General features: G+C 44.2%; 1 protein-coding gene across 1 annotated transcript in view; it reads right to left on the bottom strand.

Annotated features, from left to right (window-relative positions):
* LOC139233179 (neuronal calcium sensor 1-like) overlaps positions 1 to 14,703 on the bottom strand; it is a 146,683-nt gene that overhangs the window by 108,224 nt on the left and 23,756 nt on the right. The window contains exon 2 of the mRNA XM_070863795.1: positions 3,528 to 4,188. Coding sequence (XP_070719896.1) covers positions 3,528 to 3,591 — 64 coding nt within the window. The 5' untranslated portion in view covers positions 3,592 to 4,188. The remainder of the gene's footprint in view (positions 1 to 3,527; positions 4,189 to 14,703) is intronic.

The raw sequence follows: 14,703 nt of genomic DNA on the forward strand, positions 1-14,703 counted from the left end.
GGTTAGGCTTTGAGGGACCAGGTGATGACCCACACGTTGGAGTGCCCAGCCTCTGCCCTGCTATTGTAGCCATAGTGTTGATATGGCTGGTCCAGTTCAACTTCTGGTCAACAGTGAAGTAGATGGACGGGCAGCGATGGTGATGCGTCTCAACGGCAAGAGAACATAGCTAGGCGTTCTCTTGTTCAAGATGGCCATCACCTGGCATTTATGTAACACAAATATTACTTGCCACTTGCCAGCCCAGAATGAATGTTATCCAAGTCTTGCGGTAGGCTTGCATGGGCTGCTTCATTATACGACTAATTGTTCCCTCCTATATGCCTCAGATACGTGGACTATATACAGCAGACATCTCAAAAAGCTGGAGAAGTACCACCAATGCTGCCTCCGCAAGATCCTGCAAATCCATTGGCAGGATAGACGCACCAATGTCAGTGTCCTCGCTCAGGCCAACATCCCCAGCATTGAAGCATTGATCACGCTCAATCAGCTCCATTGTGTGGGCCACATCGTCCGCATACCCGACACAATACTCCCAAAGCAAGCGCTCTATGCGGAGCTTCGATACGGCAAGCGAGCTCCAGTGGACAGAGGAAATGCTTCAAGGACACCCTCAATGCCTCCTTGATAAAAGTGCAACATCTCCACCGACTCCTGGGAATCGCTGGCCCACGACCGTCCAAAATGGAAGAAGAGCATCCGGGAGGGCGCTGAGCACCTCAAGTCCCATCACTGAGAACAAGCAGAAACCAAGCGTAGACAACAGAAGAAGTGTGTGTCAACCCAGGCTCCCCACCCACCCTTTTCTTCAACCACTGTCCGCCCCACCTGTGACAGAGACTGTAGGTCCCGCACTGGACTCCTCAGTCATATGAGAACTCACTTTTAGAGTGGAAGCGAGTCATCCTTGACTCCAAGGGACTGCCTATAATGATGATGGTATTGTGAACGGAACTGATCACTGTGGCGTCATTAACGAACAATTCCACTCCTGACTTTATGACAGCAGGAAGGTCAGCTGATGAAGCAACTGAAGATGGTTGGGCACAGAACGCTTCCCCGAGGATCACATGTAATGATGTCCTGGGGCTGTGACTGGACTCCGACAACTACAACCATCTTCCTTTGTGTCAGTCATGACTCCAGGTACTGCAGGTTTTACCCTTGGCTGCTTGGTGCAATTCTCGGTCGAATGTTGCCATAATATCAAGGGCCGCTACTTTCACCTCTGCCCTGGCATTCAGCTCGCGCCCATGTGTGCATCCAACCTGTGATAAGGTCTGGAGCCAAATGGTTCCGTGAGCAGGTTATTTGTAAGTTTCATTTGATGATACTACCGATGATTCCTTCCATGATTTTACTGATAACTGGGAGTAGCACAGAGGGTGGTAACCAGCTGGGTAAGATTTATCCTGTTTTTTGTGGCTGGGATGTGGCTGGGCACCCTTTCACACAGTCAGGTCAATGTCAGTGCCACAGCTTAGCTAGGGGACTAGCTAGCTCTGGTGCACAGGTCCTCAGCAGTACAGCCAGGATGATGTCAAGCCTACAGCCTTTACTGTGTCCACTGCACTTAACCATTCCTTAATGTCCTGTGGAGTGAACTGAATTGGTATCTATGATGGTGGAGGGTGGGTAGGATCAGCCACCTGATGCTTTTGACTCAAGGCACTTCCAAACACTTCAGCCCCATTTCTTACACTCATTTGCTGGGCTCCACCATGATGAAGGATGGGGGATGTTCGTGCAACCTCCTCCTCATGTTCGTTTCCAGGTTGCCTACCACCCTCAACTAAATACAATAGGGGACATGGCTTCACTCTAATAAGTGGGTTTTGGGACTGCTTTGCTCTGTCTATAGCCCACTACTATTAGTATTCAGCATGCAGGTAGCCCTGTGTAATAGCTTTAAGTTCGGACATCATTCTAACGCATGTTTGGTGCTGCGCTTCTACATCTGCATTGAATAAGAGTTGGTTTCCTAGCTTAATGATGATCATGGAGTGAGGGATGAGGTGAGATTGTGCTCGTTTAAAATTCTGCTGCTGCTGAAACCCACAGCCCCCGATTTACTGTGCACATTGGAGAATGTCTTTACAGTGAATACAAAACTTTCTCTTCACAAGGACTGTGCAGTGGTCACTTCTACCAATGCTCTCATGAACAGACATGCCTACAACAGGGATGTTGGTGAGGACAAAATCAAGCATCTTATTTCCTCATGTTGATGCAAGCCCAGTCTGGCAGCTATGTCAGACTCCGCCAGTTTGGTCAGTGGTGGCAATACCGTGCCACTCGGTGGTGGACATACGCAGGGATGGAGGAGTCTGTGATTTTGGCTGATGGGTATGATTCTGTGAGTGTAACTTGGTGAGGAGGACTTTGCAAGGTTCACAGGGCTATCTGATTCCTATATAATCCAAATGGAATCAATTAGATTGAGCAGGCACTTAGTGAACCAGTTGGGCTTTTAACAACAATCTGGAAGCTTGGTTATTTTTTCTGATGCTAAATTACAAGATTTATTAACCCTCAAATTACAAGATTTATTGAATTGAGTTTTACAATTTGTCATGGTGGGATTTGATCTTACAAACTCTGGGCTGCTACCACTAGGCTTCTGTACCCATGTAGTACAGCATTCACCACAAACTCAAAACTGTGTGGTCTTAAAGTTACTGCAAAGTTATTTTCTCTTCAAATGTACAATCTATGCTGACACTCCAATGCACTACACGGTGTGTTGCCTGACCAATGGGATCGCCCTACAGATGAGGTGTTAAACAGAGGTTCCATTTGCGCACGTTCAAGTTCATTTTAAAGATTCCATGTTTACATTGCAAAATATTGTTCTCCAGTATTCCAGCCAATATTCTTCCCAATTACATCAAAAAAAATGAACTAGTCATTAATACAATTGTTGTTTGAGGGAAATAGCTGGTGCAGAATGGCTACAAATCTATCACACAATGTCATATTTATCATTATCAACAAACTTTTGGAACAGAGTGACTGAAAAGCTTGTTGATTAGATGATAAATATGACATAATAGGTGCTAAAAAATGTAAATATTAAAAGTAGACTCCCTGGGGCATGAGGGACCTTTCAAGCATTGAGGCCCACAGCTTTAACATTAATTATTCTTCAGAACCATTTCCCAACAGTAAAAGACTTAGAAAAAATACACAGCATGGTCATAAACTTGTGTCCTCCCATCCTGCACAGCATGCCTTGGGTTAACTTTGATCAGCAGGTTATGTGGAGAGGAAAATAGGAGGATCACACAGAATTATTTCCCATAAGGAGTCCAATTTGTTTTAGATGACGAGCGAGTCATCTCAGCTGCTCTTGTGCACCTCCTCATGGCTGGTTACAGAACTGCGTTAGCTGGGAGCTGATCAGCTGCGTATCGCCCTCCCTAAACGCAGCCTAAAGAATTGCGCATGGCACAGGGGAAGATTTTTTTTTAATTACATGAGAAATAAACACGTCTTGATCGTTCACATTTTTCTTTAATACTTACAGTATGTTTTCCTAGTTAGCTCTTCCACTACCTCAGGCTTCAGCTTACTGTTGGACTTCCCCATTGCAGCAACTTAACACATGAGCAAATGGATTTTTTTTGGTAAGCGTATATTAAAGTTTTCAGAAATCAGAGATTCAAACAGGCTGGAAATAATAATGGTGAGCTGGAGTTCTTTCTTGAATGAAACGTTCTCAGGATGCCTCCTGCGATCTCGCTGCGTAATGCTGCACAAGCTGTGGTTTCCCTGGTGATGGTTTAATAATGACCTGTGTCACTCCACTACAGGCTTGATAAGCAGTTCAAACATTGAATGTCAGAATTCACACTGGATTTTTATTTTCTTCAGCGTAGCTTTCCTTTGGTTATGAAGTGTTGATCGGCACTGTCCCCAGCTATAATGACGGTTTGCTCAATTTAGCCCCTCGGAGAGACGGTTGGTGTTTTCAGCTTTTCTTTGCCTTTTGTATCCTCTGGACTGAGTCAATTTAATGAGTTGTTTTATTCCTTTCTATTTTTAGAAACTGATGATGCACTTTAAACAGTTCAAGCGTGATTACAGCATTACAGTACTGCGTCTGGTCAACCCTCAATGTGTTGGTGTCCCGGGTTACAGTGCATGGGACGGCTGATCAATGCTACAGACCACAGGCTTGGGATCCTGCAAGAAACAAAACAGCACAGGTACTATACACAATCATGCAATTATTCAGATCACATGAATACATCAAATCAATCTTTATTGCAACTGGGGTGAAAAAGATCCAACATCAAGACATTGCATCCTCCCTAAAAGCTCAACAGGTAATGCACTGCCTGGACCACACTCTGCTACTACATGCAGTGATCAGCTTTGCCATAGAGACCATGTTTGATCCTTTAACTGTACTGAATTTGTTGATCTTAGCTGGGGGTGCCAATAAGCTGCTACAATTGATCCCAGGAGGGAACAATGGACTAGAATTCTGACTCCCGCCTGCTTTCCTTGCTGGAATTGTGCAAACGTAGATGCGGAATGAGAACACGATTGGATTCGGTCGCGATGCCCCTATGGTGACCAGTCAACAAAAATTCACCCTCAAAACAGAAGAATAAATCAGTGAAATACCAATTGATGACACTGCAAGACATGATGCTATCACCATTTGCGTCCTGTGTCAATTTTTGACATTATTTTACTCTTCTTTTTCCTGTAGGCTGCAAGAAATTTCCACAAAGAGAGGTTGGAAGGTGGGGAATCAACACATCTGGTTACAGAGAAACAATGGAAGATGTCTATTTACAGTCATGTTGTGTCCTACAAGGATAGGTGTGAAATTGGGTCTTAGAGTGACATTAAATAAATGTACTACATGATGTTTAGCCCTGATCCATACAAAAAAGAAAGATTTTGTTCCCTGGTCTGTGTTGAGTGAAGTAATCTGAGCTCGGGCAATACTGAGGACACGACAATTAGCTTCAGTGTAACTGGACTGGGGTAGTAACGGAAACCGCTGTTTAGCACCTTTAGCATAACAGTAGATAGTTTCTTAATCGACAAGGAGATAAGAGGTTATGGGGAGCGGGCGGGGAAGTGGAGCTGAGTCCATGATCAGATCAGCCATGATCTTACTAAATGGTGGAGCAGGCTCGAGGGGCAGTATGGCCTACTCCTGCTCCTATTTCTTATGTCCCTATGTAAAAGAGACAGCTGAGAAGGAGAGGATTTAGGCTGAAGGCACAATCAAGGAGGTATGTTTTTAAAAGGTAAGGAGGAAAGTCTCACGGTGGAGAAGTTTATGGAGGAAGTTCCACAGGTCAAGGCACAAAGTTCTGCCACTCAGTGAACTGCACCAGAGTGGAAGAGGAAATGTACAGGAACCCAAAGTCAGAGAACTGTGGGGCACAGAGTTTGAGGAGGAGGCAGAGGTGGGACGAGACCACGGAAGAGTTTGTAAAAGGATTTAGAATTTGCTACACAGGGAGACGAGGAGTCAGAGGAGGATAGTGATAACAAATAAATGAAACCCAGTGTAGGAAAGAATGTAGGTTGTGGAGTTGAATCATGTATGGGGAGGAGTTTGGAGGCCAGTAAAGAGGGTGTTCAAGAAATCAAGCCTTGAAGTAACAAAAACACAAGGATTAAGGCAAAAATACAGAGAAATAGCATGAAGGCAGGCAAGATTTCAGAGGTGGAAGCACGCTGTGTTGATAAGATATGGGGTTTAAAACTCAGCTTCAGGTCAAATAGGACACCGAGGTTGTGCGAGGGAATAGAGTTAGGAGCAAGAGTTTTTGACAAAAGTTGAAGATGGCTGAAACTTGAGCAGAATTCCCATTTCTGATCGCAAGCCAGCAGCACCTCCTGGAAATGCTTGCGCGTGCCAAGGGAAGAAACACAATTGCGGCAATGGGCCCCAAAGTCAAACAAGTTGGTAACATTCATGCTCCAGGCACACAACATGAACAGTTTGTGCTCCAATGAGTCACCTCCTTCAGAAGAGAATAGGTGAGAGAAGAAAATTGGGGAAAAAATGGTGGATAGATCAAGTAACCAATCTGCAATAATGCTTGCTTTGCTGAAATCAGATCATTTACAATACAGCCAAATTAATTTGGATCAACAGAAACTCCATTGATTTAGTAGTTTTTTCATGGCTCCACTTTTTCTTCTCCAATTTCTCTCACCCCTCTCTGGGTGTTGACACCTCAGACTAGGGTATGGATCCATGGATAGAACTTGTCCTTCCATATTACGGTAGCATAGTGGTTATGTTACCGGACTAGTAATCCAGAGGCCTGGGCTAAAGATCCAGAGACATTGAGTTCAGATCCCACAGCAGCTGCTGGGGAATTTAAATACAGTTAATTAAATAAATCTGGAATAAAAAGCTAGTGTCAGTAATGGTGGCCATAAAACTACCAGATTGTTGTGAAAGCCCAATTGGTTCACTGATGTTCTTTAGGGAAGGAAATCTGCAGTCCTTACCCAGTCTGGCCGATGTGACTCCAAACCCACAGCAATGTGGTTGACTCTTAATTGCCTTCTGAAATGGCGCAGCAAGCTGCTCAGTTGTATAAGGCGGCTCACCACCACCTTCTCAAGTGCAATTAGGAAGGGCGATAAATGCTGGCCTTGCCTGCAACACCCACATCCAATGAATAAAAAAAAATATATTTCACGCAAGTGAGTTCTGCAAGGCTACATGACAGCAAGGGATACTACAGCCACACCGCGTCCCATTCTTACCCAGCATTCACACATTTCCAGTAGGATTCGTATCATTTTCAGGAGTGAAAATCCTGAAAATTTTCCCTCATATAACTAAAAGGCACTTGGTTGACTTGGGAGCCCCTAAACTGCTCTGATTATATGACTCAGACTTTACCTTAGAACCACCCAACCCACTTTTAAATGAACGTATCTAAATATAAAATGAATACTCTATTCCAAGGCTTCACAACAGCAATGCGTAAGCAGATGCCTTATCTCACATCGCAGTGAGCCTTTGATCTTTCCCACACGTACCCAAATAACAAAGCCTGCAGCGTGGTGACTCCACCAGTTCAATTCATTCCCTATGTACCCAGCAAAATCTGAAAGCATTGTGAATACTGCAGAGACCCCTGGAGTGAGCATATTAATGTTACATCCATTTTAACTTCCAGAATTCCCCTTCATTGTTACAGAAAACAGATTTCACACGACTCCAGTGAGTTCTTAATTTGCATCTTTTTTGACCTAACATACCACATCAAATGAACAGAAAAAGAAATCAAACATTTACAGGTCTAATAGATCACAAACCAATATCAACACCCTCAATCCTGTAACGTTACGAATACGCATCACCCTGCAAGCGCTCTCCAGGCAAATCTAGTATCATCTGCGACGGGACTGACCGATTCAACCTCAACACACAACAGAATAGAATGCATCAGAAATATGCAAGTTCCAAATTAGTCACTGTTTAAATGGGGCTTAATTAAATATGGAAGAAATAAAGCATAAAAAAGCAAAATACTGCAGGTGCTGGAAATTTGAACTAAAAACAGCAAGTGCTGGAAACACTCAGCAAGTCAGGCAACGTCTCACTTCAACAACTTGCATTTATAGAACACCTTTAAGGTAGGAAAATGCCCACTCCACAGTAGCATAATCAGACAAAAATCTGCTTTATAACTGCTTTTGTTATTTGTATGACTGTAATAATCCTTACATTACTGTAAAGACGTGTGAATATAGGAATAGTTCTAGCTTATTGCAACAGCTATCCTAAGCAATATTTCTGAAATTCCACAAGTCATTTGGCTATGCAGCACCACCGATTCATTGCTTGTTATATTCAAACCATACAGCTACAATGCAGAGAATGAGATACAACAAATTCTCATCACAATTTTTAAACCAGTAATTCTGTTACTCAAAAAAGAGCTTTGTTTCAGTACAGATAATATTGTACTTTACACACTATAACTTGATTTTGATAACTTATTTTAAGCTCGAGACCAACATGTTTCCTTCATGAGATTTTTTTTCAACAACACACTGGCATAACAAACCTACTAACAAGTGCTATTTATTCTGGTTGAAAAACATAACTATTTTGAGATATCTCAATAATTAACATTTTCAAGGGTGCTTGTGATATGTCACTCTTCTCTGATTGTAAAACTAACTCGGGCCTTTTTTATGATGCTGAAAGCTATGTAGCATACACAGTGCAGACAAAGAGAAAACCCTGCAGCTACAAATGTCAACATGTTCCTCCCTATTACACCGGCAGGGGTTAAAATCAGACCCTGCAACGAATAGCAAAGATCCGGAGACGCAGCTTTAAAAAGACTGCAGATTTCTCGCATACATATATACATAGGGAGAGGGAGAGAGAGAGAGAGAGAGAGAAATTAATCCTGAAATAAATGGGGAAAGAGAAAAAGCACAAAAGATGTAATGGCATCTGTTAAGGAAAAAGAAAAAAGTGCAACAAATGCAAGTTCGTATCCAGAACTGCAGCTCATCCACGCCCTCTGAAAACCATTATCCAACACCCACTGCACTTGTCTAAGCAATATATGAACCTGCATCCACCCACAAATGAAAGGGGATAAAAAGAAATGATATACACAAAATATAGGGACACTGCAGCCCACACACACTAGCTAATGCGACTTAAGATGGCTAGGGTTTTCCAACTAAACATAAACAAGTTGCGGATTGCAAACTCGGCAGTCGGCAATATTTGGGACAAAAATGACACTTTTTCCCCTTAACTTAATCAGTCACGGTGTGTTGATGCAGTAGTAACAGGATATTTAACAAAGGCGTTTTTAATGATTTTTTTAAATTGAATTACGAAAAGGGCTGTGAATCACTGGAAAAAAAACTGACATAAAATGCCAGCATTAGGCCCGCCTGCATTTTTTGTTGTTGAGTGGAGTTGTATTTTTTCCCCACAAAAAATCGCATTCAGCAACAGGGGGATAATACTGGCTGCTGGAGGGCGGGGGGGGGGGGGAAGTTTCTTCTATTTAAAAAAAAATCAAGAACTGTACGGGTTTTTTTTGTGTGGAGAAAGCAGTGGGCTTTCTGCAGCTTTGTAGTGCGAGCGGTGCGCAGACAGAGTGTAAATCACAGCCCGCCCTCCATAGCAACCGCCAAGCCGCCGAGTCTCCCCTCACAGCCCGGGCTCGCTCACTCGCTCACTCACTCACTCCAGGAGAGGAAAAAGGGGGAGGACAGAAAATGTTTGAGTTTAAAACACACACACAGTCACGCAACTTTCCGCTCCTGTATTCAGCTGAGCTTTTTTTTTTCTCCCTTTCCTCTCCCCTCCCATTTTGCGCTCACCTCGCCTCCACCGCTGGTTTGAATGAAGCCCGAGCCGCTTCTCGCCCCACAGCAACCGCAGGTCGCCCGACTGCGCATGCGCCACTGGCGTCCTCGGCGGGGGGGGGGCTTGCGTCTGACGTCACCGCACTCGGAGCTGTTCGGTGATGTCATGGGAGGGAGGTAGCTCTACAAAAAGAAATATAAAAGTTCTGACCAAGGATCACAGACCCGAAACGTTAACTTGTGTCTCTGTCCGCTGAGATTTCCAGCATTTTCTGTTTTTATATTAGATAAGAAACAAAGACTTGGCATTATAGAGCGCCTTTCACGACCACCAGACATCTCAAAGTGCTTTACAGCCAATGAAGTACTTTTTGGAGTGTAGTCACTGTTGTAATGTGGGAAACGCAGCAGCCAATTTGCACACAAGCAAGCTCGCGGCAGCCAATTTGCACACAAGCAAGCTCTCACAAACAGCAATGCAATAATGACCAGATAATCTGGGTTTTTTTGTTATGCTGATTGAGGCATAAATATTGGCACCAGGACACCAGCGATAACTCCCCTGCTCATCTTCAAAATAGTGCCCTGGGATCTTTTATGTCCTCCTGAGAGAGATACAACATCAACAACAACATCTTGCATTTATAGAGCGTCTTTCTCGACCATCGGACGTCCCAAAGTGCTTTACAGCCAACGAAGTACTTTTTTTGAAGTGCAGAACAGAGAAAACATGGCAGCCAATATGCACACAGCAAGCTCCCACAAACAGCAATGTGATAATGACCAGATAATCTCTTTTTTTAAGTGATGTCGGTTGAATGGTAAATATTGGCCAGGACTCCACTGCTCTTCTTCCAAATAGTGCCACATGATCCCTGACAGAGCAGACCGTGCCTCTGTTTAACGTCTCATCCGAAAGACTGCTCCCTCAGCACTGCACTAGAATTTTGTGCTCAAGTCACTGGAGTGGGACTTGAACCCACAACTTTGTTGAGGTCGATACAACAACAACTTGCATTTTTATAGCACCTTTAACATAGTAAAACATCTCAACATGTTTCGCATGAGTGTTATAAGACAAACATGTGGCACCAAGCCACATAAGGATATATCAGGGCAGTTGACTAAAAGCTCGGTCAAAGAGGTAGCATCGTAAAGGAGGAAAGATAAATGGAGAGGTTTAGGGATGAAATTTCAGAGCTTAGGGCCGAGGTAGCTGAAGGCACGGTCACCACTGGTGGGGCGATTATAATCAGGGATGCTCAAGAGGCCAGAATTAGAGGAGTGCAGAGATCTCGGTGGGGGGGTGGTGTTGTAGGGCTGGAGGAGATTACAGATTTAGGGAGAGGTGAGGCCATGGAGGGACTTGAAAACAAGGATGAGAATTTTGAAATTGAGGCGTGGCTTAACCGGGAGCCAATGTCGGTCAGCGAGCACAGATTATTTTGTTGTTGTTGTGTTGCCTGTGGCCTCTTGCAATCCTGATTGGCTGCTGCACATGCTCTGTATACAGAGATGCACGTACACCATGTACCAAGAGTTTAGACAAAGAATTGTTTTTTTGTTTTAGCTCATCAAGGTTAGTACTGGGGATAGAACATGAGGGGCCTGGATAGATTGGATAGGAAGGACCTATTTCCCTTAGCAGGGAGGTCAATAACCATTGGGCATAGATTTAAAGTAATTGGTAGAAGGATTAGAGGGGAGTTGAGAATTCCTTTCACCCAGAGGATGGTGGGGGTCTGGAACTCACTGCCTGATAGGGTGGTAGAGGCAGAAACCCTCAGAGTTTTTAAAAAGTACTTGGATGTGCACTTAAAGTGCCGTAACCTACAGGGCTATGGACCAAGAGCTGAAAAGTGGAATTAAGCTTGATAGCTTTTTTTCGACCAGCGCAGACACAATGGGCCAAGTGGCTTCCTTCTATGCCATAAATTTCTATGATTCTATGAACATGCTTCCATTTCAGGCACCCAGTGTCAGTATCCAGCTCTCCCAGGTTAAGTATAGCACACAGCTGGGTCTCAAGTAAACCTCCCCCATTAATTGTGTTAAAATAGGTGACGGTGAAATTGATTAAAAAAAACTAGGGGACCGAATTTGGTCAAGGCCTCCACCCGCCCATGTGCCGCCGAGGTACCGGGTGGTTCTTTTGGCAGGGTTTTCATCGCCAAGCTCCCTCAAAGGTCGGCATGCGGCAAATCCACAATGTACGGCGCCAATCTGGGTGGCAGCGGGCGGGAGGTCTCATTCTCGGTGGCAGAGCCGCTTGCCACCCAAGTGCCGCCGAGGATGGAGTCGGGCCCACAGAGGGTCGAAGACCTGGAAAATCAAAATCATTAAAAAAAAAGAAACATCTGACGATCTTCGGGGAGCCCATCCAGGTAAGTGCCTGTAAATAAATCATTTAAAAACATTCCACTTACCTTTTTTTTACTGGATCTTGACACTTACCGTTGAGGACAGAGCAGCCTTCACGCAGTGGTCCACCCCCATTCTGCCGCCGACTCCTGCCCGCACCAATCTGGCATCTCGGCGGGCGGGAGTCGACTTGCGCGCATCGGCCATCTACTGACGTCGGCGGGCGCTTCTCGGCAGCTCTCCCCTCCCGCCCGCTCCAGGCCACGTCGAAAGTGGCACTGGGCGGTTCGAGCAGAGGAATGTCAGCGGCAGTGGGCGGTAAGTTGATCAATTTCAGCCCCCCGGAGTTTTAGTGGAGTAAACACTTCCAATCAGTGCAGAGCAGCAAACAACAAAGTAAACCACACAGCCCAACCATAGAGTGTAAGTCAGAGGACGCCACGATCAAACTGTATAGTATAGTGATCTGGTCAGACCACATATTGAATACTGTGCCCAGTTCTGGTCACCAAGAAACAAAGAAGACATTCAAACACTGGGAGCAGTGTAGTGAAAAGCCACAGGGCTGATCCCTAGTATTAAGGCACTACGTTATGAGGAAAGGTTATCCATTACACCTCTGTTTTGCCTTGGATTGTTTTTCTACTTTAAACACACTGTATAAATGCAAGTTGTTGGTTTTGAGAAACGTGGCCTTGAAAGAAAGCATCAGACTGATGAGCTTACAAAGATACCCAAGATAGTTAAAGATAGTGAAAAGGTAAATACGGAATGACTTTAAACGATATTGTGAGAGGGGGGGGTGAACTAGTTGAAGGTAAATTAAGACTATTGTCAGGACCTTCTTCACACAAAGAGTGATTGATGCATGGAATGGACTTCTGGCTAAGGCAGCGGAAGTGAAAACCATGGAACCATTTAAGAAAATATGAGATGCTGCAATGAGGGGAATATAGAGTCTTTCTGGACTGAGATGGATAAACATCCTTCCTCATCTATAATTATCTTGTGATCTCCATACTGCCGCAAAACATGCCTCATTTCCAGCCTCAGAAGAACACCCTTACTATACCAATGTAACATTCTTTCTATTCTCCACACAAGATATTCTGTGGCCCCTCTGAGTGAGATTGCCAATCAGTGCCGAATTAGGAGCAGTTTTGTATTGCAGGTTTAAGAACATAAGAAACATAAGAACATAAGAATTAGGAACAGGAGTAGGCCATCTAGCACCTCGAGCCTGCTCCGCCATTCAATAAGATCATGGCTGATCTTGCCATGGACTCAGCTCCACATACCCGCCCTCTCCCCGTAACCCTTAATTCCCTTATTGGTTAAAAATCTATCTGTGACTTGAATACATTCAATGAGCTAGCCTCAACTACTTCCTTGGACAGAGAATTCCACAGATTCACAACCCTCCCCCATATTTTGAGGCTGTGCCCCCTAGTTCTAGTCTCCCCTACCAGTGGAAACAACTTCTCTGCCTCTATCTTGTCTATCCCTTTCATGATTTTAAATGTTTATTTAAGATCACCCCTCTTCCTTCTGAACTCCAAAGAGGTAACCCCCTCATCTCCAGAATCAGCCTAGTGAATCGTCTCTGTACCCCCTCCAAAGCTAGTATATCATTCCTTAAGTAAGGTGGCCAAAACTGCATGCAGTACTCCAGGTGCGGCCTTACCAATACCCTATACAGTTGCAGCAGGACCTCCCTGCTTTTGTATTCCATCCCTCTCACAATGAAGGCCAACATTCCATTCGCCTTCCTGATTACCTGCTGCACCTGTAAACTAACTTTTTGGGATTCATGCACAAGGACCCCCAGGTCCCTCTGCACCTCAGCATGTTGTAAATTCTCCCCATTCAAATAATATTCCCTTTTACTGTTTTTTTCCCCAAGATGGATGACCTCACACTTTCCGACATTGTATTCCATCTGCCAAACCTTCGCCCATTCGCTTAACCTAACCAAATCTCTTTGCAACCTCTTGGTGTCCTCTACACAACCCGCTTTCCCACTAATCTTAGTGTCATCTGCAAATTTTGTTACACTACACTCTGTCCCCTCTTCCAGGTCATCTATGTATATTGTAAACAGTTGTGGTCACAGCACCGATCTCTGTGGCACACTACTAACCACCGATTTCCAACCTGAAAAGGACCCATTTATCCCGACTCTCTGCTTTCTGCTCGCCAGCCAATTCTCTATCCATGCTAATACATTTCCTCTGACTCCGCGTACCTCTATCTTCTGCAATAACCTTTTGTGTGGCACCTTATCAAATGCCTTTTGGAAATCTAAATACACCACATCCATCGGTACACCTCTATCCACCATGCTCGTTATATCCTCAAAGAATTATAGTAAATTAGTTAAACATGATTTCCCCTTCATGAATCCATGCTGCGTCTGCTTGATTGCACTATTCCTATCTAGATGTCCCGCTATCTCTTCCTTAATGATAGTTTCAAGCATTTTACCCACTACAGATGTTAAACTAACCGGCCTATAGTTAACTGCCTTTTGTCTGCCCCCTTTTTTAAACAGAGGCGTTACATTAGCTGTTTTCCAATCCGCTGGTACCTCCCCAGAGTCCAGAGAATTTTGGTAGATTATAACGAATGCATCTGCTATAACTTCCGCCATCTCTTTTAATACCCTGGAATGCAATTCATCAGGACCAGGGGACTTGTCTACCTTGAGTCCCATTAGCCTGTCCAGCACTACCCCCCTAGTGATAGTGATTGTCTCAAGGTCCTCCCTTCCCACATTCCTGTGACCAGCAAGTTTTGGCATGGTTTTTGTGCCTTCCACTGTGAAGACCGAAGCAAAATAATTGTTTAAGGTCTCAGCCATTTCCACATTTCCCATTATTAAATCTCCCTTCTCATCTTCTAAGGGACCAACATTTACTTTAGTCACTCTTTTCTGTTTTATATATGTGTAAAAGCTTTTACTATCTGTTTTTATGTTTTGCGCAAGTTTACCTTCGTAAT

This window comes from Pristiophorus japonicus, chromosome 20 (genome assembly GCF_044704955.1).
Source record: "Pristiophorus japonicus isolate sPriJap1 chromosome 20, sPriJap1.hap1, whole genome shotgun sequence".
In the NCBI taxonomy this organism is placed as follows: Eukaryota; Metazoa; Chordata; class Chondrichthyes; family Pristiophoridae; genus Pristiophorus; species Pristiophorus japonicus.